Below are 23028 nucleotides of genomic sequence, written 5' to 3' on the forward strand. Positions count from 1 at the left end.
CAATACACGGTGGCATAGTACGGTCATATGCACGTGGACGTCGACGTGCGGGACGTTCCCGGGCCCCTTCCCGCAGGACATGCTGCTCTCGCGCGAGCAGTTCCCCCTGAACACCCGCCACATGCAGGTCAGTGCGGGGGGGCTGCGCCTGCAGCATGCGGAGCAGCACCGGCGCGATGGGGTGGTTGTGGAGGGTGTACAGGGGGAACTGCTCGCGCGAGAGCAGCATGTCCTGCGGGACGGGGCCCTGGGACGTGCCGCACGTCGAGCTGCACGTGCCTTGCACCGTGCCTTGCACCGTGCCTTGCACCGTGCCTTGCACCGTGCCTTGCACCGTCGGCGCGGCGTACTCCATCTCGCCACTGCACGAGGGGCCCGCCCGGCGGCCGGCCGCGCCAGCCACGCCGCAGCCCGCGCCAGGCTGCATCGAGGCGACAAACGCAGCGGCGACGGCGTAATCGGCGATGGCGGCGTTGGGCGCGACGCCCTGTGCCTCCGACGGGCCGCCGTCCCTCGCATCGCGCAGCACTCCGAGGAAGTGCGAGACTGCGCCCATCTCGTCGGTGAGGGGCGTGACGGTCAGGTCATTCTCAAACGCGGACTGGTCCTTCTTGTAGTTGACGAGACGGACGCGCGCGGGCCGCTGCTGCGCGAGCGCAGCGTGCAGCTCATTCAGCACCTGCCGGTCCGTCGCGGCCCCCTGCAGCAGTTTGAACGTCTTGCCCACCGCCTCGTTGGCGGCGTAGCCGCAGAGGCGGCACCACGCAGCGTTCACATGCACAATCCGAAACGGCGGCTCGCTCAGGGTGAAGGCTTGGGCCTGAGAGCTGGTTGCGCTGTCAATCACAGTCTGGAGGAACGGGGCCGACATTCGGCGCGGCCTGCAAGGGAGCGGGGCGCGCAGCACGTCAGCGCGCGGGTCGCCGGCTGCAGCGTGCGCGCGTGGGGCCGGCGGAACGCGCGCGCGCGGGAGGGAGGGGTGTTGGTGCCCGGGGTGCGGCGGCGCGAGGTGGCGGGCTGGCGGCGCGGTGGGGGCGGGCTCGCCTCTGCCTCCTGCCCGAGCCGCGGGGGCTGATCAGTCTCCTCCTCTCGCCGCGCGGGTGGGTGAGGTAGGTTTGGTGTTGTGCCGAGACCCGACTTTTTTCTCGCCCGCTCCCCCCCACCCCCCCCCCCCGCGGTGACTCCTCTCGCCGCGGTGAGGCAGGTTTGGTGCCGACGACACTTTTTGTGCCCGCTCCCCCACCCCCCGCCCCCAAGCCCGGCCCACGGAATGCTTACCCGAACTGAAGAATGCAGAGAGTATAGAGACAGAGGGGCGGGATGCCGGGGGGCCCGAGCCGCACGGCTTACCCTTGACTCCCGCTCCCCGGGCCGGCCCCGCGGCGCGTGAAGAGCGCGATCAGGTTTTTGCTCGCCTTCCCTGGGACCCCGTGTTGCGTGATTGTCTCTGTGCGATTTCGGGCCCCGGGTTGTGCGTTTGTTTGTGTGTTTGCGTTTATGTGAAGAACATGAGGTCCTGCGACGACGACATGCACGAGTTAGGCTGTATCCATGTATGTATGTTTCCGCGCGCACCCCGTCTCGTTTCCTTTCCGTGTTTCTCTACAGCACCCTCTCGTTTCCTCTCTAGTTTCCCGGGGAAACTCCGTGGAAATCAGCTGATTTGGGCCCAAAATCAGCCAAATCGGCAAAATACCCTCCATCCAGGTATTTATTTTCCTCGGTTTCGCCTCAGATTTTGCCCCAGACCAGCTCTCAGACTCAGGGAAACTCGAGAGTTGCCAGAATGGAGCTCCAAACACCCTCTGGTTTCCCTGGAAATTTCCGGAAACGAAAAGTGCTGGGGACCCTCTGGTTTCCTTTTTGGTTTCCGGAAACATGGATGACTACAGGCCAATGCACGAGGCAAAACGTCGTGCACCCACCTTCGTGAGTAGTCCGCCGCGCGCCTCCTCGCCACTGCTCTGAGAGCAGCTCTCGTTCTCGCTCGTAAGAATGCCATCGAGCCACCTTCGTCCGCATTGAGCGCGCTTGTCGAGCTGGGCGTGATCCACCTACAATGCTGTCTTAAGGTCCGACAGGTTCGGCAACGGGCACCGCCTCGGTATACAAAATGCGCCTGCGGGCGGACCCTCACAGATCACAGATCACAACGCGCTTGTCGGACCTTAGGACAGCATTGTAGATCCCTGGGCGAGGGTGGTGGAGGGAGGGGGCGGTCCGGCGGCGGAGCAACCACCTCCTCCCGACGTGTCAGCAGGCAGGATGTCATCCCCCGTGATCCAGACTGCCCCGTTGGAGGTAGGCCGCTCGTCTAGCCAATCAGCCTTAAGCGAGCGGCCTGGCCGTTGGAATGGCCTGAGACCGGTCCCCGTCGGGAGGGAGGACTGTTCTGACAGAGGAGATCTCCCACCGTCACCTCACCAGCGTCCCGGTGAGTACGGCGATCAGACCCCCTCCCGCGCTGTGATTCTGTGTGAGCTCTGTGTCTTGATTTGCCAACAATAAACCTAAAACAAAAGGATCAAAACGGCTTCGCTTTTTCCTTCTGACTCTCTTTCTTGACTCTCCTGGGGGGGGGGGGGCGGGCCCCCCCGCCTGCGCCCGCCGCCGGTGAAACGAACTCAGTCCACAATGTATATGGAGCTTGCGCAGGACGACCTGGCCGCGGACGCAGGCTGCGAGGAGAGCGAGGACGCGCAACCGCCTCCGCCCGCGGACGCACGCTGCGAGGAGAGCGAGGACGCGCAACCGCCTCCGCCACCACTCGAACGTGAAATATGCGTCCGCTTGGACCCGCAGAACGAGTGCTTCGACGTGCTTGACCGGCACGATGGGCTCGGGTACACGCTCTCCATGTCCGACCTCGAGGAGCAGCTCTGTGGCTTCGACGCTATCGAGGACGTGTTCCATCTGGTCCGTGAGGATGGCACCACGCGCAATGATCCTCGTGTCTGGATGGCCAAGCAGCAGGCGGAGCGGGAGCTCGACGGTCCTCCCATTATGCCTTGCGTGGACCGAGAGACGGGGGTGAGAAGCTTCAGGAATCTTGTGCCCCTGGCGCAGTACCGGCTGGTGGTCCAGCGGGCCCGTGCGGTGGCCCTTCTCGATACGCCAGCGCCGGTCAAGGGGCTCAAGGCCCTCGACATTCGCGTCGACGACGTTGCAACAGGTGAGGATGCGGCGTCGTGCTCGTGCCTCGAGGGCAACCCGTGTGCCCAGGCGTATGGTTGCAAGGACTGGGCGCGTCGGTTCGAGGTTGCGAGGCGCAATGGTTGGAGGGGGTGATGTGGGACGGCTGCGCGGGCGAGTGCTCAAGGTGCCGGGCGACGAGGGCAAGCGAGGAGACGGACGAGCACCCTCTGCGCACCATGCACGCTCGGGGAAGGCCGGACGTGAGAGAGCGATGGCGAACCTTATCCGGCGCCGACCGCCGCCGGCACGCGCCGGGCGGGGCGGAGCGGGTGAGGTTTGGCAACCCTGAGAGGCACGAGCGCGGCACGGGGCTCGAGCCGCGCGGTCCACATCTCTATCTGTGGGTGGACCACGCCCAGCTCCCCTCGACAAGCGCGCTCAATGCGGACGAAGGTGCTCGATGGCATTCTTACGAGCGAGAACGAGAGAAGCTGCTCTCATAGCAGTGGCGAGGAGGCGCGCGGCGGACTACTCGCAATCGACTTTGCCCCCCCCCCCCCCCGCCCCTCTCGTCTGCCTTCTCCCCGCCCAGCTCCAAATGAATCGAGGTCGTCGTTTGTCATCTGTGCGAGCTTAGCTCTCGAGAAATTAATTTTTCTTCCGGAAGAGACGCCAACCCCATCCTTGAGTCGCCGACTTCGCACTTCCCGCCTTGAGCCGCCAACCTCGGCCTACTTTGAGAAATGGCGGTTCCTGTCGCCGCAACCGCCGCCCAGTACAAGGCACACCGGCCCTCCTCCCCTCGCCGCCCCGCCCTCGCACCCCGCACGCGATCAGTCCACCACCTCCTCCACTTGCACATCCGCTGGCGTGAGCGGCGGCGGTCGAGACCTCACCCTTCGCGCCGACGACCCAACCTTACGCGGAACAACCCAATGCCCAACCAACCCAACCCAACACCAAACAACCCCACTGAAAGCACGATTCTCCTGTTGGGCCCTCAGGTTCCGGACGGAGAGTGGGCGGTCGGCCCGTGGGACTGCTGCAGCGACCCGGGCGCGGGCTGCCTGGTGTGCTGCTGCGCCCCCTGCGCCCTCGGCCAGATCAAGGAGATGGTCACGACCGGAAACGCGTCGACTGGCTTCATCGGCGACATGGAGACCTGTTGCCTGTACTGGCTCGTCCAGGGTTGCACCGGTGAGCGACACCAAATCGCCACCCCGATCACCGTTGTCCGCATGACACCCCTCCCGGCTTTCAGGATGCGGGTTCCTCATCTCCATGGGCGTGCGGACCGAGCTCCGCAACAAATACAAGCTCCCCGAGACGCCGTGCGGCGACTGCCTCTTCAACTGCTGCTGCGGCTGCTGCGCGATCACCCAGGAGCTGAAGGAGGTCCGCACCCGGGTCGTCAACGGAGGCCCGGACTCGGTCGAGATGGCCCGCTGAAGAGTGCACCAAGAAGTGCATTTGGTGCACCTCTGTCTCCCTCGCGTCAAAGCGGAGAGGCTATTGCGCCTCGTGTGAATATCGTTGCAGCCACCCTCGACGACGCGGCTCCCCACAGCCCAACCAGAAGCAAGGAGAAGCTATGGGACGCGCTCTTTAGCATGATTCATTATTGTGGGAGGGTGGGCGTCCCCGACACTGTCTATGTCATGTTTGCAGCTCATGTGATCCCAAACGAGTCCCTGTGAGCTGTGCCTGTGTGGTGAGGAGTGAGCCGGTGGGCTGGCGTGGGCGACGCTGAATCACTGAAAGGCCCCTCGGTGTGCTCACGCCCACACGGCCACCCTCCCCCTCCCTCGCCCCTCTCTGTCTCTGTTCTACATTCTTCATGAATGTCTTGCTAAGTGCCGACTGCCCTCGGATATGGTTCGCAACCACTCGAACGACCAACGACGGGGTGCGCGGGGGGCGGGGGGCGGGGGGGGGGGGGGGGGAACCGGCCAAAAAAAAATCGGGTCTCGGGACAACACCAAACCTACCTCACCCACCCGCGCGGCGAGAGGAGGAGACTGATCAGCCCCCGCGGCTCGGGCAGGAGGCAGAGGCGAGCCCGCTCCCACCGCGCCGCCAGCCCGCCACCTCGCGCCGCCGCACCCCGGGCACCCACACCCCTCCCTCCCGCGCGCGCGCGTTCCGCCGGCCCCACGCGCGCACGCTGCAGCCGGCGACCCGCGCGCTGACGTGCTGCGCGCCCCGCTCCCTTGCAGGCCGCGCCGAATGTCGGCCCCGTTCCTCCAGACTGTGATTGACAGACAGCGCAACCAGCGCTCAGGCCCAAGCCTTCACCCTGAGCGAGCCGCCGTTTCGGATTGTGCATGTGAGGCATTCTTTTTCATCGGTGGGATATTTTTTCTTGGGCTCGTACTTGGCCAAGCTGGTTTTGTTTTTTGTTGCTCTCATCGAGTGCGACGTTCCGAGTACGTCTGAAAGACTTCAGCATGCCCTCCTCTCTACTCCCCGCTCCTCCCGGCTCCTCCCGGCTCCTCTCGGCTCTTTCCTTTATCGCTCTCGCAGTTTTCAGAGCTTTCCTTCGATGTTATGAAAAAAAGAAGGCGGAGACTCCGCCCATATCGCAGGCCCACTCTGCGCCACTCTTGAGGCGTTGGCGAGGGCCGGTGAGGCGGCGCCCCGCGCGGCGCGTTAGTGAGTTGAGCATGCCCATGTCAATCTCCTCGTCCTCGGAGCGGCTCGGTGGCCGCACCTTCATCACCGCTGGGCTCCGCTCCGAGGCCGAGTCGGCGCCGCCCTACGAGAAGCTGCTTGCGACGAGCCCGCAGCTGCCCAGGGAGGATCAGTCGCGAGCGGAGCCGGTGCGTGGCGCCGCCGACGGCCGTGGCCGCTTCCGCTACGGCTGGCTGCTCTGGCTCGCCATCGCGTCGGCCGCCTGCCTGCCACCGATCGGCGTCTCGAACCTGCAGGCCATCTGCGTCGGCGGCCTCTTTGTGGTCGCATGGATGGCGTACAACATCTCTCTCAAGAGCCTGGTCTGCTCGTGCATCTACCTGGCGCTCGAGGTCTTCTTCCGCGAGATCGGGTCGCGCAACACCTACAAGGTGCCGCCCGAGGGCTCGCCCGTCCTCTTTGTCTGCGCGCCGCACGCCAACCAGTTCCTCGACCCGTTTGTGGTGATGATGGCGCTGGGCCGGCAGGACATCCACTTCCTGACGGCGGCCGCGTCGATGCGCAAGTGGTACGTCCGCTTCGTTGGCGAGACGTTCGGCGCAATCCCGGTCGAGCGGCCGCAGGACGCGCGCCGGCCGGGCAGGTGCTCGGCGAGACAGTTCCGAGACAGTTCCCTCTCTCCGCGACACATGCCTCACTGTGCCACCCGTGCCCGCCCGCTCGCAGCGGCGAGGTGCGCCTCTCGCCCGAGGACGGCCGCACGTTGCTCGGCAGCGGGACGCGCTTCCGCTCGGAGCTGCAGCCGCGCGACCAGGTGGCGTGGGGCGGCCGGCGGGGCGTCGTCGCAGAGGTGCGCCGACGACGCGCTGCGACCGACACACGTCGAGGACACGCCCAGGACACGTCCGAGACATGTCCCATAGGTGCTTGCCGACGATGCCCTGCGCCTCGCAGCGCCGCCGCGCCGCGGGGAATGCGGCGGTGGGGGAAGCGGCGGGAGCGGCGGGAGCGGCGGCGGCGGGAGCGGTGGCGGAGGCGGAGGCGGAGGCGGAGGCGGGAGCGGAGGCGCAGGCGGGAGCGGAGGCGGTGGCGGGAGCGGGAGCGGCGGAGGGAGCGGCGGCGGCGAGGAGGCGGGCGCGGAGGGCGACGACCCCCCCCTCCCCTTTGTCATCACGCCGCACCTCGACCAGAGTGCGATGTTTGGCGCCGTGCATGCGGTGCTCGCCGCCGGCCCAGAGTTTCGTCGGCCACCGTCCAAGACACACGTCCGTGACGCGTCCGTGCGGACGCGTCCGCAGGCGCTCGCCGCCGGCCAGTCGGTCGGCATCTTCCCCGAGGGGGGATCACACGACCGCGCCTCGCTCCTGCCGCTCAAGGCGAGCATCGAGACGGCGGTCTGCTCGCCACGGTCCGCCGAGCGGTTGGTGCTTGCCACTTAGGCGGGCATCGCGATGATGGCTCTCGGAGCGGTCGCCAAGCACCCGCACTTGCGGCTCAAGCTGGTGCCCGTGGGGCTGCACTACTTCTCGGGGCGCGCGCCCCTAGTCGCTGAACCCAGATCCTGGTCTTCCGCTGGTAGCCACGCGATGCTCTATATCTCCCCATATCTCCCCGTATCTCCGCCATATCTCCCCACATCTCCCCACCTCTCCCCACATCTCCCCACATCTCCCCACGCCTCGCCCACGTCCACTCTGAAGACTATGCGGCATGGCGATGCCCCACACCGGCTGAGCGCAGTCAGGGTGTTTAAAGCCGTGCTCCCACCGTCTCTTCCCCGCGCTCCTCCCCTGCTGCACACAGGCACAAGTTCCGCTCGCGCGTGTTCCTCGACATTGGCGCGCCGCGCGACGTGTCTCGCCCTCTTCTCGCCCTCATCTCGGCTCATCTAGGCTCATCTCGACCGCATCTCCCGCTCAGGCGAGCCGCTCGACGTGCCGCCCTCGCTGCTGCAGCGATACTACGAGGGCGGGGAGGCGCAGAAGGGCGCGGCCGCCGCGCCGCCCTCCGAGCTGCGGGCTCGTCCTAAGGCCGAGAAGGCTGATGCCATGCCAGGCGCGACCGCCGCGCTGCTCTCCGTCGTCGAGACGGCCCTCGCGGCTGTCACCGTCTCGGCGCCCGACTACGAGACGCTCGAGTTCTTCTGGACGTTGCGCAGGCTGATCAAGACCGGGACGGGGCCGATGTCGCTCTCTCAGCAGGCCACCTTCGCACGACGCCGCCGCGGCGCTCCACTGCCTTCCTTCCCGTCATCGCGCCCACGCCTGTCTGACTCAGGTCAACTTCGCGCGACTCTTCGCCGCGGCGCACACCCGCGCGGTCGCCGAGGCGGAGCCGCCGACCGACGACGACGCAGGCTCGCCCGAGGCGCCCCCGCGAGGCGACGTGTCGGAGGGCGGCGGCGGCCGCCTCTCGCTCGGCACCCTCACGCGGCTCAAGGTACCCGAATCCACCCTCCCATACCCCAAGGCATCCGAATCCATCCTCACGCGGCTCGAGGCGATCTCCACACACAAAGACATCTCCCCCACACCTCGCCGCATCACACACTTCGCCCCACATCTCCCCCCACACTTTGCCCCACACCTCGCCCCACACCTCGCCCCACACCTCGCCCCACACCTCGCCCCACACCTCGCCCCACACCTCGCCCCACACCTCGCCCCACACCTCCCCCACACACCTCCCCCGAGGCACCCGCGGCTCGCAGGCGATGGCCGCCGAGTACAACTCGACGCTAAAGAGCTTCGGGCTGCGCGACTACCAGGTCGTGTCGGTGATGGCGCACATGGGCCGCGGCCGCGCCGCCTCACTGCTCGCGCTGCGCGCGCTGCTGCTGGTGGTGTACGCCGTCTGCCTCGCGCCGGCGTCGGTGCTCGGGCTGCCGCTCCTGCTTGCGCGCGGCGTCGCCTCGCTCAAGGCGCGGCAGGCGGTCGCAAAGTCGAGCGTCAAGCTCAAGGGCACCGACGTCGTCGCCACGTGGAAGCTGCTCGTCGCCCTCGTCCTTGTGCCTCTGATGTGGTGCGGCTACACCGCCGCGGCCTGCATCCTCGGCGAGGCGCTGCCGCCTCCGTGGAGCGACGAGGTCTGCCTGCTCGCCTTCTTCTTCCTGCCCTTCCTCGCGTACGGCGCCGTGCTGGCCGGCGACCGGCTCCTGGGCGTCGCGCGCTCGCTGCCGCCGCTGCTCGCGGTGGTGCTCTACCCCGACTACCGCTGGCAGATTGTCGACCAGAGGCGCGCGCTGCTTGAGGCGATGCAGGCGCTCGTGGACGAGCACGGCTGGCTCGACGAGGAGCGGGGCGCCCCGTCACCGGTCGCCTCGCCGCTGCAGTCGCCGCAGACGCCGCCGCTGAGGTCGGGGTGACGCGGAGAAGTCCCACGATCGCCCCGGCCGCCCTCAAGGTCAAGCCACGCGCATGTCACAACCCATGTCCGCCGGGGTGTTGTACGTGTTTGCATGAGAGTATACCAGAGAGTCCCCAACATTTCTCTTGCGTTTGCGTTGTTCTGTCGTTGCATTAATGAGAGGCCAGCAGGCCGACGCGACGCGTCTCTCCTCATGAAAAAACGGTCTCGGTGACTCGGTGGACGCTGCAAGCCGGCGCACACCGCACTGGGCACTCGCTTGTGCCGGCGTAGCCTGTCCGCTCGTCGCAGTAGCTGCCCAGTTTCCAGCGCGCCGTGAGCTGCGGCTGCAGCCGGCCCAGCAGCTGCGCCTTGGCGATGGGCACCTTCGAGGCGACCATGCGGGAAGAGACCCAGGTAGGAGCAGCGTGGTCCGCGCAAGACCCGAGCCCCCGCGAGGACCGAGGTTCACAGCGTGGAGTGGCTCCGGCCTCTGGGGCTATACCAGACATAATTTTCATTTTCACCCAGGTGGCGAGGATGGACGGGTGGGGGGTGCCTCCGGGGCGAGCCGGCCGCCGCGAGTGCGGACGGCAAGCCGCCTCCCCACCTCGCCATATCAGCGATGCGATTCCTCCGTCAGGACTGGGAATACCTGACCCCGATCCCCGAGTCGGGGGCCCCTGCGGTGAACCCTGCCGCCCCTCTCTGTCACGATGCGCTCCCCACTCCCTTCTCCCGTTCCCTCTTGCCCCGGACGCGTCCTTCCAAGATCCGTGCTCTGCAGCGCGTCGGGCGGTGGGGGTAGTGTGAGGTCACGCTGCCTTCTTGTAGCACGACGCCCCAGCAACGGGCAGCGTCGTCAGATACAGTATCCCAGGAGTGGTCCAAGGGAAGCACACTTAAAAATTAAAAAGATCCAAAAAATGAGAGTCCACAGAGGTCCACAAGGATGGGAGCGCTTTTTGCTCCTCTGTCTCGACCCTCCGCGTGCGGCGAGCGCAACCGGCGGGCAGGCCAACGCGGGACAACGTTTTCTTTTTTGCTCTCGAGGTCTCAAATCCTCTCCCCTTTTTGAGCGCGAAATCAGGCCGATTGCTGCCCCCGGATCCCCTAGCCTCCTCCGCAACTCCTCACTGACGACCGCCGCTCGCAGATAAAGAGCCACCATGCCACAGCCGACCTACTCGGGCACCAACTCGCAGGGCAACTCGGTGCGCCACCCTTGCGATGCTTTGACTTGCACGTTGTGACCTCTCACCGTTTTCATCCTTGTCCGCCGCAGTACACCACCTACAACAATGGCGGCTACTCGTACAACAACGCGCCCTCCTCCTCCAACAACTCGCAGGGCTCGCACTACTACTCGCCCTCGGGCAACACGAGCGGCTTCTACACGCAGAACGGCGGCAAGAGCGGCGGCGGCTACTCGTACTACCAGAACTCCGCCGGCGAGCGCTCGTACAAGTGAGGTGCTCTTCGAGTGGCGTGCGCAATGAAGCGCAGAGCCCGACATCGTGGCCTTCGGAAAGTGTGCTCCACTGCTGCGAGGTGTGGTGGTGGCAGCGCGCCCGCTGCCCCGTGCAGGGTGCAGCCGTGCTTGGGCGCGTTGGGGGTCGTGTCAGTGAGATCTGAGAACTCCCGGGGGCTCCTCTGTCCGAGGTGTGTGTACCCGGTGCTGTGGACGGTGGCGTGGTGAGTGGCGTGCTATTATGATATGTCAAGACAGAAAAAATCAAACCAAGGGAGCGAGCAGAGTGCGATCGTGGATCGAGCGGCGCTCTACACGATCACTGGCAACTGGGGTCTGGTGGCCACGGGCCACCTCTCTGCACACAACGCCCCGAGGGCTCGATCGAGTCGCTCACTTCACACGTACGATATTCGAACCACCTCGATTGCTGACGCGTCGCGGACGCACCACTCCATGTTAGTCGACGCGGTCGTCTCCTCTGCGCGGCACGCGTCTGCGGCGGGGGCAGAGTGCTGAGTGCCGGTCAGCCGGTGGCGGAGAGGGCGTGGACAGAGGGCGCCAGTGGGAGGGATAGGGGTGCGGGCCGGACCGTAGCCCTCGCCCTGCCAGCCGTAGTCGTTCGACAGGACGTACTTTGGGTTTCTGACTGTGACGAGCAGCTCGACGAGTCCGCCTATGCGCGACAGGCAGGCGGGCCAGCACGGTGTGATGCGGAGGGAGGCAACAGAGAGGGAGGGAGGGAGGGAGAGAGGGAGGGAGGGAGGAGGAGGGGGAGGAGGAGGAGGGTGTGTGTGTGTGTGTGTGTGTGTGTGTGTGTGTGTGTGTGTGTGTGTGTGTGTGTGTGTGTGTGTGTGTGTGTGTGTGTGTGTGTGTGTGTGTGTGTGTGTGTGTGTGTGTGTGTGTGTGTGTGTGTGTGTGAGGGAGGGAGGGAGGGAGGGAGAGAGGGAGAGAGGGAGAGAGGGAGAGAGAGGGAGAGAGAGAAGAGAGAGGAGAGGGAACGCCACTCTCTTCTTCTGTTTGAAGCATCTAGCTGCGCCGGCCGGGCTCGCCCGTCTGCACGGAGCGCATCTCCGCAAAGCGCCGCGCCTTGTCCTGGCGCGCGACGTACGTCCCTCTGCCGAGGCAGCCGCTCTCGGACGGCACGAAGCCCTGCTGCTCGATCGCGCACGCCTTGGCCCACGTGGTGCCGTGGAAGAACCTCAGCCGCTCCGGCTGCGGCGTCGAGTGAGTCAGCTTGAGGTTCGCGTTGACGTGCTGGCCGTCCCGGCACGCCGGTCGGTTCTGCGTGTGCTGCATGAACGACGAGAGCTGGCCGAATGTTTTACCGCAAGCGTGGCACTGGTAGTTGTGCCCACTGTCAGAGTAGCCGCCTCCAACCTGGCCGTCGTACGTGAGCATGCGCGGGTTGGTGAGGAAGCGGCTCCCGCCCGGCTGATTCGCCACGAGATCGTACGCAGCCCGCCGGGCCGCGTCCTTGCCTCGGCAGGCGTTGCACGAGCCGCTCTCAAAGTGCATCGCAGCGTCCGTCATACCGCGATACAGCTCGCCGCAGCCCGGGCAGGGGAAGGAGCGCGCCCGATGCGTGTGCCGGTGCTGCGCAAGGGAATTTGCATCGGCGAAGCGCTTGCTGCACTCGGGGCACTCAAAAGCAAAGGTCTCCTGCCCGTAACTTGAGTCGCCGCCCTGAGTGCAGACGTAGCAGCGCGGGTACTCCTTCTTCAGCTGTCGCGTGGAGAAGTCCCGCCGAGCGCGGTCGCAACCACAGTCGCTGCAGTAGACCATCAAGGTGGCGTCGCGGACACACTCGTTAACGATCGAGTGGATACTTCAGGCCGCCACGCCGGCGGCTCGGCCACGACACGAAAAGCGAGGGAAAAATTCCGCCGCTGAGGGCGCTCGTGCGGCAATAGCCGGGTGGAGGGGGGAGCGTGCCGGACGGGGCGTCGTCGCGCCGTCCGATGGTCTGCTGCCCCGCGCAGCAACCGTCGGGCGACGACCCGGGGGCCAAAAACCCGGCGACGACGGCGCTCTGGATGGGGCGTGACCTCCTGCCTCCAACCTCCTTCCTTTTTGAGCAGGTGTGACGCCGCGCGAGCGACGCTCCGAGATCGCCCGAGATAGCGCGGCGCGGCCCCGAGATCGCCCGAGATCGCCCGAGATCGCCCGAGATCGCGCGGCGCGGCCCGGGGCGGGGTGGATGGGTTGGGAGCGAGGGGGCGAAAGTGTTCAGTGCGGTAGATGTTAAGCTCGAGGCGCGTGAGCCGGACTTGTGAGCCGGACCACCCCCTCTTGTTCCCGTGACTCAACATACTCGGGCTGTCCATCCCAAACTGTCACTCCCCTTTCTCCCGGCCGGGGTGGGGCGCGCGCGGGGGCGGCGGGTGTGCGGGATGTCTGTGGGCCCGAGAGCGATATGCCATGTCCCGCCTTGCTTTGTTTCCAACATCGAAGGCTAAGCTCAAAACGAAAGAATTTAGAAAAAGAAAGAAAGAAAGAAAACAGACAACCCAAGGGAAAGAATTTAGAAAGAAAGAAAGAAAGAAAGAAAGAAAACAGACAACCCAAGGGAGGGATGGGAGGACGGCACGCCGCCACCACACAGGGATTTTTTAAGGAGAGGTGTGTGGTGCGCTAGCCGTCGCCCACCCTAGGGAGTCTGCCTCTTCCTATCTCTCTTCGCAGTCTCTCGCCGATTCTCGCTGCAACCTTCATGCCACCTCGCGGTCGTCCCACTCTCGTCGTTCTCTCCCTTGTCACTTCCTCCTCTGTCGCGTCGTTCTCTTCTGCCTCGTCCTGGAAAGAATTTAGACCCGCAACGAAAGAGGCCGCAAGAATTCTTCTAAGCACGACAGGGCCGGACTGGCGCGGACTGGCACCACACCGGCTCACCACCGGAGCCTGACGAGAAAGAAGCGCCCGAAAAGGTCGAACCACATGCCAACCTGCGCGCTCCCCGGCTGCACCCGCCCCGTCCACATCGATCCTACCTCGGGTATCGCCCACGACTACTGCGGCCGCACGCACGCCAGCGAAGCGCTCGGCGGCGGCCTCGCCGCACCACACGGCGTCTGCCACACCTGCAGGCTGCCAGGTTGCAACGAGCCTGTCCTCTATGACAATGGCCGCGTCCACGAGTACTGCTGCCGCCGCCACGCCGACGAGGCGTTGGCCCGCGGGCTCAGGCCCGCCTCGAACCGGCCGCTGCAGGGCCAGAGCACACCGGCCAACCGCTGCTCTCTGCCCGGCTGCAGCGCCCCTCGCTTCGTTGACCCGACTAATGGCTTCACCCACGACTTTTGCGGACGCACACACGCACGCGAGGCCACCAGCCTCGGCCTGCTGCCGGCCGCCGCCTCTGGCGTCCCTGCAGCAGCAGTCGAGCGTGTCTGGCGCGGCCGCACTGGCGAGCCCGCCTACACGCTCTCGGTGCTGACAAATGCGCACCCCAAGTATGAGGGCATCAAGCAGCAGTTCCGCGATGCGTGGGAGCACACCGCGCAGAAGCCGATCGTCCGCCGCGTGCTGCAGGTCTGTTCTTTCTCCCCAAACCCCTTCTCCGCCGCCATCGTTGCCCGTCTCCACTGCCCGCCTACACCCTCTCAGGTGCGCAACAGCGCAGCAGTCTTTGCGCGGTATGAGGCGTACAAGAACGCCGTCGGCAACGAGCAGCGCCGCTTCCACGGCACTTCAATGGCCCCGGGCTGCTCCTTTGGCATCGATGTGACGCAGCCGCCGTGCACAGACCCGGCGTGCGCCGTGTGCAGGCGAGAAGCAGTCTTCCGAGAAGATTCCACCACTGTCCGCCTCACACTCTCATCAGAGGGCTGGCCGCCTCGACTTCCTCGGTCCGCTCCCTCGCTGCCTCTGCCGCCATCCGACGCCCCTCGCGCCCATGTCGCAGCATCTGCGCCTCCTCATTTGACCTCCAGCACGCCGGCTCCGGGAGGCTCGGCGCCGGCTTCTTCCGCTACGGCAAGGGCCTCTACTTTTCGCGCGTCTCGTCAAAGTCGAACGGTGCCTGGCCTAGAGGCGCTTCGTGGGTGGTTGCAAACTTGTGGGGCCCTGAGGGAGGGTGTAGAGGACGTGTAACCTGTAGGGCTGCCCGTCAGACGCTTGACTCGCCGCCTGGCGTCGCCCCTCTCAGACTACAACGCGGGCTCGCAGCGCGAGAACCCGCGCAGCCTGCCCGGCGGCACGTACAAGTGCATGTTCCTTTGCAAGGTGGCCGAGGGTGCATCGCACCGCTCCAAGAGAGACCGGCTGGACGAGTTCGAAGTGGACAGCCTCATCGCTGCGCGCGGCCAGGGCGCCGCCCACGACTCCATCGTGGGCGTGAGCGTCGCCGACGGCGGCGCCATCAACCACGAGGAGACCGTGGTCTACACAAATGAGGCGGCCATCCCGTCGTATCTGATCGTGTACCGCATGCCATGACCCTTTCGATAGAGCGGACGGTGGTCGTGGCATTGCTGATTGCGCATGGCGCCGCGGGGTGCATCGCGTGGGCCGTGCCCGTCTCGGGGGTCGAGAGCCGCCGAGATATGGCGATATGGTCCGATGCGCGCGACATGGGTCATGGCCGGATGTGCGAATGTCCCGGGTGGGCGAGCGCGATGCGCACGTGGTTTTCTTTTCTACCAAAATAAAATGTGCTGTGTTCGATAGGCTTGTATTCTAAGAATTCTTTCTCATGTCGTTTCTTTTACACTTGTCCTCAACGCTATGTCAACGCTATGTACTGTACTGGACTAGATCCGGGTCGCTCGCTAATTCGTCTCTGTGTCACGCCGCCCGCCTCCCTTTCCGCGCCCGGCGCTGCGGCTTGCGGTGGTAGTCGGCGTCGCACGGCGTGCCGTTGTAGCATGTGAGGCAGCAGAAGTGGCCCTCCAAGCCGTCGAAGCTTGCGCTACAGGGGCATCCCGCTCGCGCACACCGCGCATACGGTGCGGCCGCGCCCCCCTGAGTGACAAGGAGGTGGGACATGACAAGACAATCCGGCTGAGTGTCTCACCGTATGTCGGTGTGCTCGAGTGTGTGCTGCTCGTGTGCGCTCGAATGTGTGCTCCGTCTGTTCGCCCCGCGCCCTTCTTTGAGGGAAGTGGTGTCCAGTCGCGGACAGGCTGTGTGTTCGCCTCTCCGTCTGTCTGTCGCAATAGTTCGCCGCCTCGTCGCCGTCGTCGGTGGGCGAGCAAGCGGCCGCGGCGGCGGCAGACTTGCGTGCGTGCGTGCGGCCGCAAAAGTCGTAGACGAAGCCGCTGCCCGGGTCGACGAACCGAGGGGCGACGCAGCCGGGCAGGGAGCACTTGCTTGCCTCCGGTGGGGTGGCGGGGGTGGCGGCGGCGGCAGGAAGGGCGGGCACGGCGGCGGCGGGGACGGCAGCGAGGTCGGCGGCGGAGGCGGAGGCGGCGGCGAGGCTGGCGGCGGAGGCGGGGCTGACAGAGGAGCACCCGCTCGCCTCCGGTGGGGCGGCAGCGTCGCCCGACGCCGCCGAGGCGCCAGGGGCGGGTGGTGGTGGTGGTGATGGTGATGGGGCGGCGGCGGCGGCAGCGGGGACGGCGGCGGCGGTGGGGACGGCGGCGGCGGCGGGGACGGCGGCGGCGGCGGGGACGGCGGCGGGGACGGCAGCAGCGCAGGCGGAGGCGGAGGCGGAGGCGGAGGCGGAGGCGGAGGAGGCGGCGGATGTGGACAAGGGGGGGGCAGACGCGTTGGTGGTGGGCGGGGCTGCAGGAGAGGAGGAGGGCGAGGAGGCTCCGGCGGTGGCGGCTGTGGAGGGGGGTGGGGAGGCGGCTGCGACGGCGGCTGCGGCTGCGGCTGCTGCGGCGGCGGCGGCTGCGAAGGAGGCTGCGAAGGAGGACGAGGCGGAAGCCCCTGTGGCGGAGGCGGCGGCAGAGGGCGAGGACGCGCCGGCGACGGAAGCTGCGGCGGCGGTGGTGGCGGTGGCGGCGGAGGGTGCGGAGGGTGCGACCGTCGCAGAGAGCGCGAGGGCGGCAGACAGCGCCTGGTCGACGGCGTCCGACTCTGGCGATGCGACGTCAAAGAGCAGACGCCCGAGCCACTCCTCCTCCTCCTCCTCCTCAGCGGGGGCCTCGCCAGTCGCGCCGGAGGCATCGTCAGCGGCGCCTCCGCCGGCAAGACTGGTGGCCTCCGCCTGGTCGCTGGAGTCGGCCGCCTGGCCGTCGGCGCCCGCCACCTGCGCCGCCGCCGGGCTCGCAGCCTCTGCCGCGACGAGCGCGCGGTCGAGGGTGGCGAGGTCCTCCTCGCGAAGGACGTCAACAGTCTCGTCCGAGAGGCTGGCCTGGTTGAGCTTCCTCCTCCACGCTGAGAAGCTCTTGCGGCTCACCCCGTGCGCGCCCCACGCGTCCTTGTCGAGCGCAAACTTGCCGGGGTGGGTTCGCTGATCAAGCACCGCGAGCAGCGCCCGGAAGGTCGCCTGCGTCGGCATCGGTGTCCCGAGTGCGTTCGCCAGGCGACGCAGCGCTTTCTGGCACGGGGACGTCAGGGACGGCTCCTCCAGGACGATAGCGGCGGCGGCTTCAAGAGCTGTAGACAGCAGTGGCGACATATATTATCAGACGGGGCGAAAAAGAATTTGGGAATTACACGACACGAAAGTGTGTGCCGCGAAGGCGGGACCACTCGGGGACAGTGCCGACGGGACGCGGCTCGGGAGACGACTCCCACGAAGGCACGGCTGGCACCCGTGGCGTGGGGGCCGCCTCCAAAAAGTCGGGAATGGCTCTCCCCGCAACTCTCTCGCTAACACGCGCCCCACCGAGACTGTGGTGGGCGCGCTGCAGTCGCACGTCTACCTACGTCATAGTGCCACGACGTGCGGCCTAGAATTAGCACACGCGCCTCAGCTCGCAAACACTCACCCATTTGATTGTCACTGTCCGTGAGTGCGAGATTAGGGCTAGCCGCAGGCAGCTAGCCCACGAGGAGGGCGTCCATAGACACCTCACTAGACCCCACATACGGTCTCGTCCGTGCCTCGCCGGCCGGAGAGATTGCTAGAGGTGGAGCATGCTGCTCTAGCCTCACATGTCACTTCCTGTCGTCTGTTGTTTGTTGTGCCCTCAGCAGATATACGAAGGCCGGCCCGCACCCCGGACCTGATCACAGCGCATATTTTCCTTCGAAAACAGCACATAATACTTCAATGTTGGCCCTGCCTCGCACATACGCAGCATATTTTTACCAATTCAGGCCCATCGACGACCGCGTCACGCATGACGTATCATGTATCCGCATATACGTACCCCTTTTCGTCCTGGCGCCACAGCCTGGAGCGCTGACGTGCTACGTATACGCATTATGTTTCTGTACTCGCCAAAACGCCCGCGAGACGATTGCCTGGCGATTTCAGGCGCCCACGCTGCCTTGTGTTAATCCAAATCGAATCCCAATTGTCAAACTTGCGAATCTACGTGCGTCGGTTGCCATGACGCATGATGGCCCCGCCGCGGACCGCGTCGTCACGGCGAGGCGGCGCCCGCGCGCACGCTCTCCGAGTTCCAGAACGCGCAGGGCGGCGTCTTCACGTTCGGCACGATGCTCTCCAACTGGGTGAGCGGCTTCATGGTGAACGATTCGCTGCGCTGCGCGTACGTCGTGCGCGAGATGCACGCGGAGTGCGAGTTTTCCCAACACGCCGCTCGCGCCCGCCGCGCTGTGCAGGCCGTCGACATTCTGCGTGATGATGCCTCCCCGCAGCAGCCCCCTCTCCTGCAGCGCGGAGACGGCAAAGTGAGCCGCGTTTGGCCGAGCCCGCGAAAAGTAGCCGTAGCCGACGTAGGACCGCGCCAGTAGCGGCGCCGCTTGCTCTGATCAGAGACAAACTCCCTGCCTGTGCTGAATGGGCACGTGGCCCTTGGAGTACGAACCGTTGGGCGAGCGGTAGTCGGGAATGCCGGAGGTGGTGGACAGGCCGGCGCCGGTGAGAAGCAGCAGGCGCTCGGCGCTCTGCACGAGCGCGGCCAGCGCAGCAAGATCCCACGGCTCGACCAAGCAAGGCAGAGCGCGGCGCGAGGGACGGGAGCGCAGGCTGCGAGTAGCGGCGCATGCCTAGACCGCCACAACTCGGCCGAAAAGGCCGCGAAATGGAAAAAAAAGCGCGAGAAACGAAATTGGCGAGAAACTGCGGGGCCTCCTTGATGAGTCCAAATTTTTACTTTTTCTGGCCTTCGCGGATGCCAGCATGTGGACCGCGCATCTCGTGGTGCTGCCAGCCGTGGCGCTAGCCTTCACAGATTCGCGACTGCAAGTGCCATCCGCCCGTACCTTCTCGACTGCAACTGCCATCCGCCCATGCCGTGCCACCGCCCCGCCGAGCTTGAGCTTGTTTGACTCACTCGGCAAGGCCTCCGAGAACTCTCCGCAGCCAAGGTCCAGCGGCGACTACTGCACCAGCTGCGGCGAGCCGGTGGGCGACTGGAGATTCTGCGCAAATTGCGGCGCGCCGCTGCCGTATGATGAGCGTCTCAATGGTTACGACCAGCAGCGGCCTTTCGACCAGCAGCGTACCAGAGATAAATCGGCTGACGCATATATGCCACCTCCGCAGCCGTATGGCCAGCTCGCTGCGCCGGACCCCACCTACAGGCGGGCGCCTCTCGCCCCCAGAGGCTTTGGTGGCCTGCTGGACTCCTTTTTCGGCCCGTCGCTCCTTTCAGGCTTCGGCGGCATTGCGCAAATGGTGGAGGAGGGCCGGGCCGATACCAATACTCTGCTGCAGGATGCAGAGGCTGCGTGCAGATCGGACGCTCGAGTGACGGCGCTGCTCGGCAACGAGATCGCCGTTGGTGGGGTCTTCTCGAGCTCGTCGTCGTCGATCAACGGACATAAGACTGTACAGCTGCAGTTCTCGCTCTCCGGCGGTGGCACCGGCAATGGCATGGCCACTCTCCGCGGCGAGTCTCAGGGCGGTGAATTGCAGCTCGTGTCGCTTCAGGTCACTGCCGCCGGCCAAGTCATTGACGTGCCTGTGGCGGCGGGTGGGGCCGCTGGTGGCCGCGGCGGCTGGAGAGGCGGAGACGGCGGCGGCGGCGGCGGCGGCGGCGGCGGCGGCGGCAGCGGCGGCGGCGGCGGCGGCGGCGGCGGCGGCGGCGGCCGCGACAAGATCATCGATGTTGACGCTTGGTCTGGACCGCTGACGAATGTATAGGCCACGCCGTCCACACGACGGGGGATTGCGCATGACGGAGATTGGTAGAAGGATTGAATGATGTGAGCAGTGGCGGTCGAGGTCAACGCTGTGAGAGCGGACATGCGCTCGTGACACGTGAGAGACGAAGAGCAATAGGCAAGATAGGTGTAGCGATGGGCAGGGATAGGCATAGGTACAGGGATAGGCATTAGGCACACGAGATTCCATGTAGTGTCGGCGTGTGCGATATCGCATATCGGGGGTCGCACGGGTGTGCGACGGCGCTTTACCTTAGTTGCAGCCTGGTATTGCAATTTATATGCCATGTAGAAACTAGAGAATGACAGCGTTCAGCGAGATGTACTTTGTGAAGGAAGAGGTAGACGCCCGAGGGTGGGCGACGCGGCTAGCACCACTGGCACTGCGGGCCACCACACTCCTCTCCGCTTAAAATCCCTGTGTGGTGGCGGCATGCCGATTGCCGTCCTCCCATCCCTTCCTTGGGTTGTCTCTTTTCTTTCTTTTCTCTTTACTTGTCAAAGCGACGAGTCGCAGTTCCTCCAGGGGTCGTTGTGGCGGGCCACCCCTGTCCAGAGAGGCACAGGTGTGCCAATCTGAGGTCTACGGGTCTTTTTCGACCGAGTCTAAGAGCCCTGCTGGCCGCCTCCCGGTGGTGGTAAGGTTTAGCTCGGCGGGGGAACTTTTAGGTAGGAAACACCAAAAAGAAAACAGCCGGGCGAGGGCCTCCTTCGCGCCACCGGCCGCTTGAAGCCACTCATGCCCAGCAAGCGCTCTCGCTCAGAGCCGCCGAGCGGATCCTCCGAGGGCGAGAACCGGTCTGTTCGCCGCTCCTCGCGCGAGCGCGCCGCGGTGCAGCGCTACGTCGCCGGCCCGGCGCACGGCGACAGCTACAGCTTTGAGACTGCGCGCTTCCACATCGTGCAGTGAAACCGATGCCGCCTGTCAGTCGCTGGCCAAGTCAAATCGATGCCGCGCCGGGCGAGCTCGTGCTCGTCGAGGGCTCGAGCTTCCCGCTCTTCGCTCACCTGTGGGACGCAAAGAGCTATTGGACCGTCCGCGACGCCGCGACCGGGCTGCTCGCGTCGGGCGAGATCACGCCCCGCGAGGCGCTCGCCGTCACGCGACCGTCGCTCTGGGCTGGCCACGAGACCCGGAGGGGCGGCGGACTCGCCCCGGCAGACTTCGCCAAGCGCGACTAGGACAAAAAGGCCATGCCCACGACTGCCCCTCCACGCTGCCCTGCTTAAGACAAGACAAGACAACTTCTAAGGGCAGTTCTCAATCTCTGAAGAATTCTTTTCGTAAAATATCTTCTTCTTCGTCAGTCCGCGCCAGTCTGCGCCCTTGTCGCCGGCGTCAAATTCTTTTTCGTGCTGAAAGGCGGACCGCGGGGACTTTCGCTACGCCAGGGAAGATAAGGACGTTGACGTGCAGCTGCTGCTGTTCGAGTCGTTCGGCGGGTTCGGGAAGGGGGTCGGCGAGATCCTCCGGAAGGCGGCGGACGTGCTACAGAACAAGCTGACGCGGGCCCAGTACCTCGATGAGGTGACTTTTGGTTCCACTAAGAATTGGCTGGGGCTGCAGAAGCAGCGTATCTCAGTCGTTCTTCACACGGCAATCGCAGAGCAGGTCGTGAATGAGCTTGCCTGTGGCGGGGGTGGGCGGGTGCACGGAGCTAAGTGCCTCGCCACCCTCGCAGGAGTCGCTTAGGCGGCTCCCGTGGTGTACCTGTGTTAGTGCCAGTGCGCGCCAGTCCCGTGCCCAGTGTTGTGCGAGGGAGCTTTGTTGTAAAATTCTTTCCAGAGGGCCAGGAAGCCGTCGGGCGATGGTGGCGGCGCGCTCTACCATCTGGTCGGTCGTGTAGCGCGGCGAGCCGCTCGGCCGGCAGGTGACGAGGATCGTCGAGGCGACGACGAAGATGGCACCTCGGGCGCCGTCTTCGGTGCCGGGCGCGTTGGGGTTGCCGCCGAAGGCCTTCATCCCGAACTCGAGCACTGAGCGGATCTTTGCACGGTACTCTTTGCACGGTACGTACCACGGGAAGCGGGAAGTCCTGGCCCCTTTTAGGTGAAGACGCTTGAGGCACTCGATCGAGACGCTGTCGCAGATGGAGAGATCGTAGTCTGCGGCGGGCGTGGTGATCCCAGTAAGAATTCTTTTTATATATTTTGTTTCTTCTTCGTGCTTAGGTTCTTCGTGCTTAGGCGGCTCCCGTGTTAGTGCCAGTGCGCGCCAGTCCCGTGCCTACTGTCGTGCGAAGATTTAAATTCTTCTTCCTGCTGAGAGAAAAAGAAAGAAAGAAAACAGGCAACCCAAGGGAGGGATGGGAGGACGGCACGCCGCCACACAGTCCTGCTGAGAAATAAATAAATAAAACGGGCGCCCAAACGAGGGGTGGGAGAAGGACAGGGTCCCCACCTGCGCGAGCAGGATCTTGTAAGGACGATCAGGGACACAGGGGAAGTCCTGCTGAGAGAGGTTTGTGGCGCGCAGAGAATTCTTCTTTCCGAACCAGCTGAGCAACAAACTTTCGCACGCTCAGCACCTGGACGAGGTCACATGGACCACCAAGAACTGGCACGGGCTGCAGATGCAGCGCTTGTCTGTCGTCCTCCACACCGCCGTGGCGTGGCAGACGGTGAACGAGCTAGCGTGCGGGGAGAGCGGCATTGTGCATGGTGCGGAGTGCATTGCCGTTCTTAACGGAGTCGCTTAGGCGGCTCCGGTGGTGAGCCTGTGTGTGTGCCAGTCCGCGCCAGTCTGCGCCCTTGTTGTGCCAGTGTGCTGTGAGAGAGGCTTGTCGCTCAAGAATTCTTCTTTCCTCTGAAAGGCGGCGGCCCAACATCCTCGCCATGTGGAGCGCTCTCCTCTTCTCGCTTGCCGTGTTGCGCGCGGCCGCTGCGCCCGCGCCCGAGAAGCAGGAGGCTGTCGCGGCGCGCGGCGGCTGGATGCCGTTCGCGCAGCAGGGCGCCGCCACGGGCGGTGGCTTTGCCGCGCAAGGCACCGACACCGCCTGGCGCTTCTTCACGGACCCGAACTTTGACTTCCAGAAGGAAGGGCAGGCGTACCAGGCGTCGGGCGCGGCCACTGGCAACGCGTTTGGCGGCCTCTCGCAGGGCATGATGCCCACCGCGCCGGCGGCGGCGGCGGCCGAGGCCCCGCCCGCCGAGAAGGAGGAGACTGTCGAGGGCGCCAAGGCGCGCGGCGGCTGGATGCCGTTCGTGCAGCAGGGCGCCGCCACGGGCGGTGGCTTTGCCGCGCAAGGCACCGACACCGC

The 23028-nt window shown here is 65.5% G+C and overlaps 8 protein-coding genes across 8 annotated transcripts in view; 5 read left to right on the top strand and 3 right to left on the bottom strand.

Annotated features, from left to right (window-relative positions):
- The window catches only part of EMIHUDRAFT_207698 (PAS domain protein), a gene marked incomplete at both ends in the record, with an annotated part of 1258 nt that extends 387 nt beyond the window's left edge, over nucleotides 1–871 (bottom strand). The window contains 2 exons of the mRNA XM_005774057.1: nucleotides 115–349; nucleotides 404–871. Of these exons, the coding sequence (XP_005774114.1) occupies nucleotides 115–349; nucleotides 404–871 (703 nt within the window). The remainder of the gene's footprint in view (nucleotides 1–114; nucleotides 350–403) is intronic.
- Nucleotides 872–2640: 1769 nt separating this feature from the next.
- On the top strand, nucleotides 2641–3288 carry EMIHUDRAFT_207699 (hypothetical protein; the record flags this gene model as incomplete). Its single annotated transcript, XM_005774058.1, has 1 exon — nucleotides 2641–3288. One exon carries the CDS (start codon nucleotides 2641–2643, stop codon nucleotides 3286–3288), a length of 648 nt encoding a protein of 215 aa, XP_005774115.1.
- A 590-nt stretch (nucleotides 3289–3878) lies between these two features.
- EMIHUDRAFT_207700 (hypothetical protein) lies at nucleotides 3879–4584 on the top strand (the record flags this gene model as incomplete). Its single annotated transcript, XM_005774059.1, has 3 exons — nucleotides 3879–3884; nucleotides 4140–4332; nucleotides 4397–4584. The coding sequence occupies 3 exons, from the start codon at nucleotides 3879–3881 to the stop codon at nucleotides 4582–4584; spliced, it is 387 nt and encodes a 128-aa protein (XP_005774116.1).
- A 1139-nt stretch (nucleotides 4585–5723) lies between these two features.
- Nucleotides 5724–9130, top strand: EMIHUDRAFT_463748 (glycerol-3-phosphate O-acyltransferase; the record flags this gene model as incomplete). The annotated part of the gene is made up of 10 exons (XM_005774060.1): nucleotides 5724–6409; nucleotides 6493–6616; nucleotides 6690–6983; nucleotides 7065–7160; nucleotides 7206–7330; nucleotides 7570–7604; nucleotides 7687–7752; nucleotides 7822–7967; nucleotides 8044–8205; nucleotides 8477–9130. Exons 1-10 carry the CDS (start codon nucleotides 5799–5801, stop codon nucleotides 9128–9130), a joined length of 2313 nt encoding a protein of 770 aa, XP_005774117.1. The 5' UTR covers nucleotides 5724–5798.
- A 1150-nt stretch (nucleotides 9131–10280) lies between these two features.
- Nucleotides 10281–10582, top strand: EMIHUDRAFT_207703 (hypothetical protein; the record flags this gene model as incomplete). The annotated part of the gene is made up of 2 exons (XM_005774061.1): nucleotides 10281–10325; nucleotides 10397–10582. The coding sequence occupies 2 exons, from the start codon at nucleotides 10281–10283 to the stop codon at nucleotides 10580–10582; spliced, it is 231 nt and encodes a 76-aa protein (XP_005774118.1).
- A 1029-nt stretch (nucleotides 10583–11611) lies between these two features.
- On the bottom strand, nucleotides 11612–12367 carry EMIHUDRAFT_101528 (hypothetical protein; the record flags this gene model as incomplete). The annotated part of the gene is made up of 1 exon (XM_005774062.1): nucleotides 11612–12367. The coding sequence occupies one exon, from the start codon at nucleotides 12365–12367 to the stop codon at nucleotides 11612–11614; it is 756 nt and encodes a 251-aa protein (XP_005774119.1).
- A 1880-nt stretch (nucleotides 12368–14247) lies between these two features.
- On the top strand, nucleotides 14248–15279 carry EMIHUDRAFT_435674 (hypothetical protein). Its single transcript, XM_005774063.1, has 4 exons — nucleotides 14248–14349; nucleotides 14487–14599; nucleotides 14730–15052; nucleotides 15084–15279. The coding sequence occupies exons 1-3, from the start codon at nucleotides 14276–14278 to the stop codon at nucleotides 15017–15019; spliced, it is 477 nt and encodes a 158-aa protein (XP_005774120.1). The 5' UTR covers nucleotides 14248–14275; the 3' UTR covers nucleotides 15020–15052; nucleotides 15084–15279.
- Nucleotides 15280–21951: 6672 nt separating this feature from the next.
- EMIHUDRAFT_207711 (hypothetical protein) lies at nucleotides 21952–22421 on the bottom strand (the record flags this gene model as incomplete). Its single annotated transcript, XM_005774064.1, has 2 exons — nucleotides 21952–22027; nucleotides 22297–22421. 2 exons carry the CDS (start codon nucleotides 22419–22421, stop codon nucleotides 21952–21954), a joined length of 201 nt encoding a protein of 66 aa, XP_005774121.1.
- Between the last annotated feature and the right edge of the window lie 607 nt (nucleotides 22422–23028).

The sequence above is a fragment of the Emiliania huxleyi genome, assembly GCF_000372725.1.
Source record: "Emiliania huxleyi CCMP1516 unplaced genomic scaffold EMIHUscaffold_32, whole genome shotgun sequence".
NCBI lineage: Eukaryota > Haptophyta > Isochrysidales > Noelaerhabdaceae > Emiliania > Emiliania huxleyi.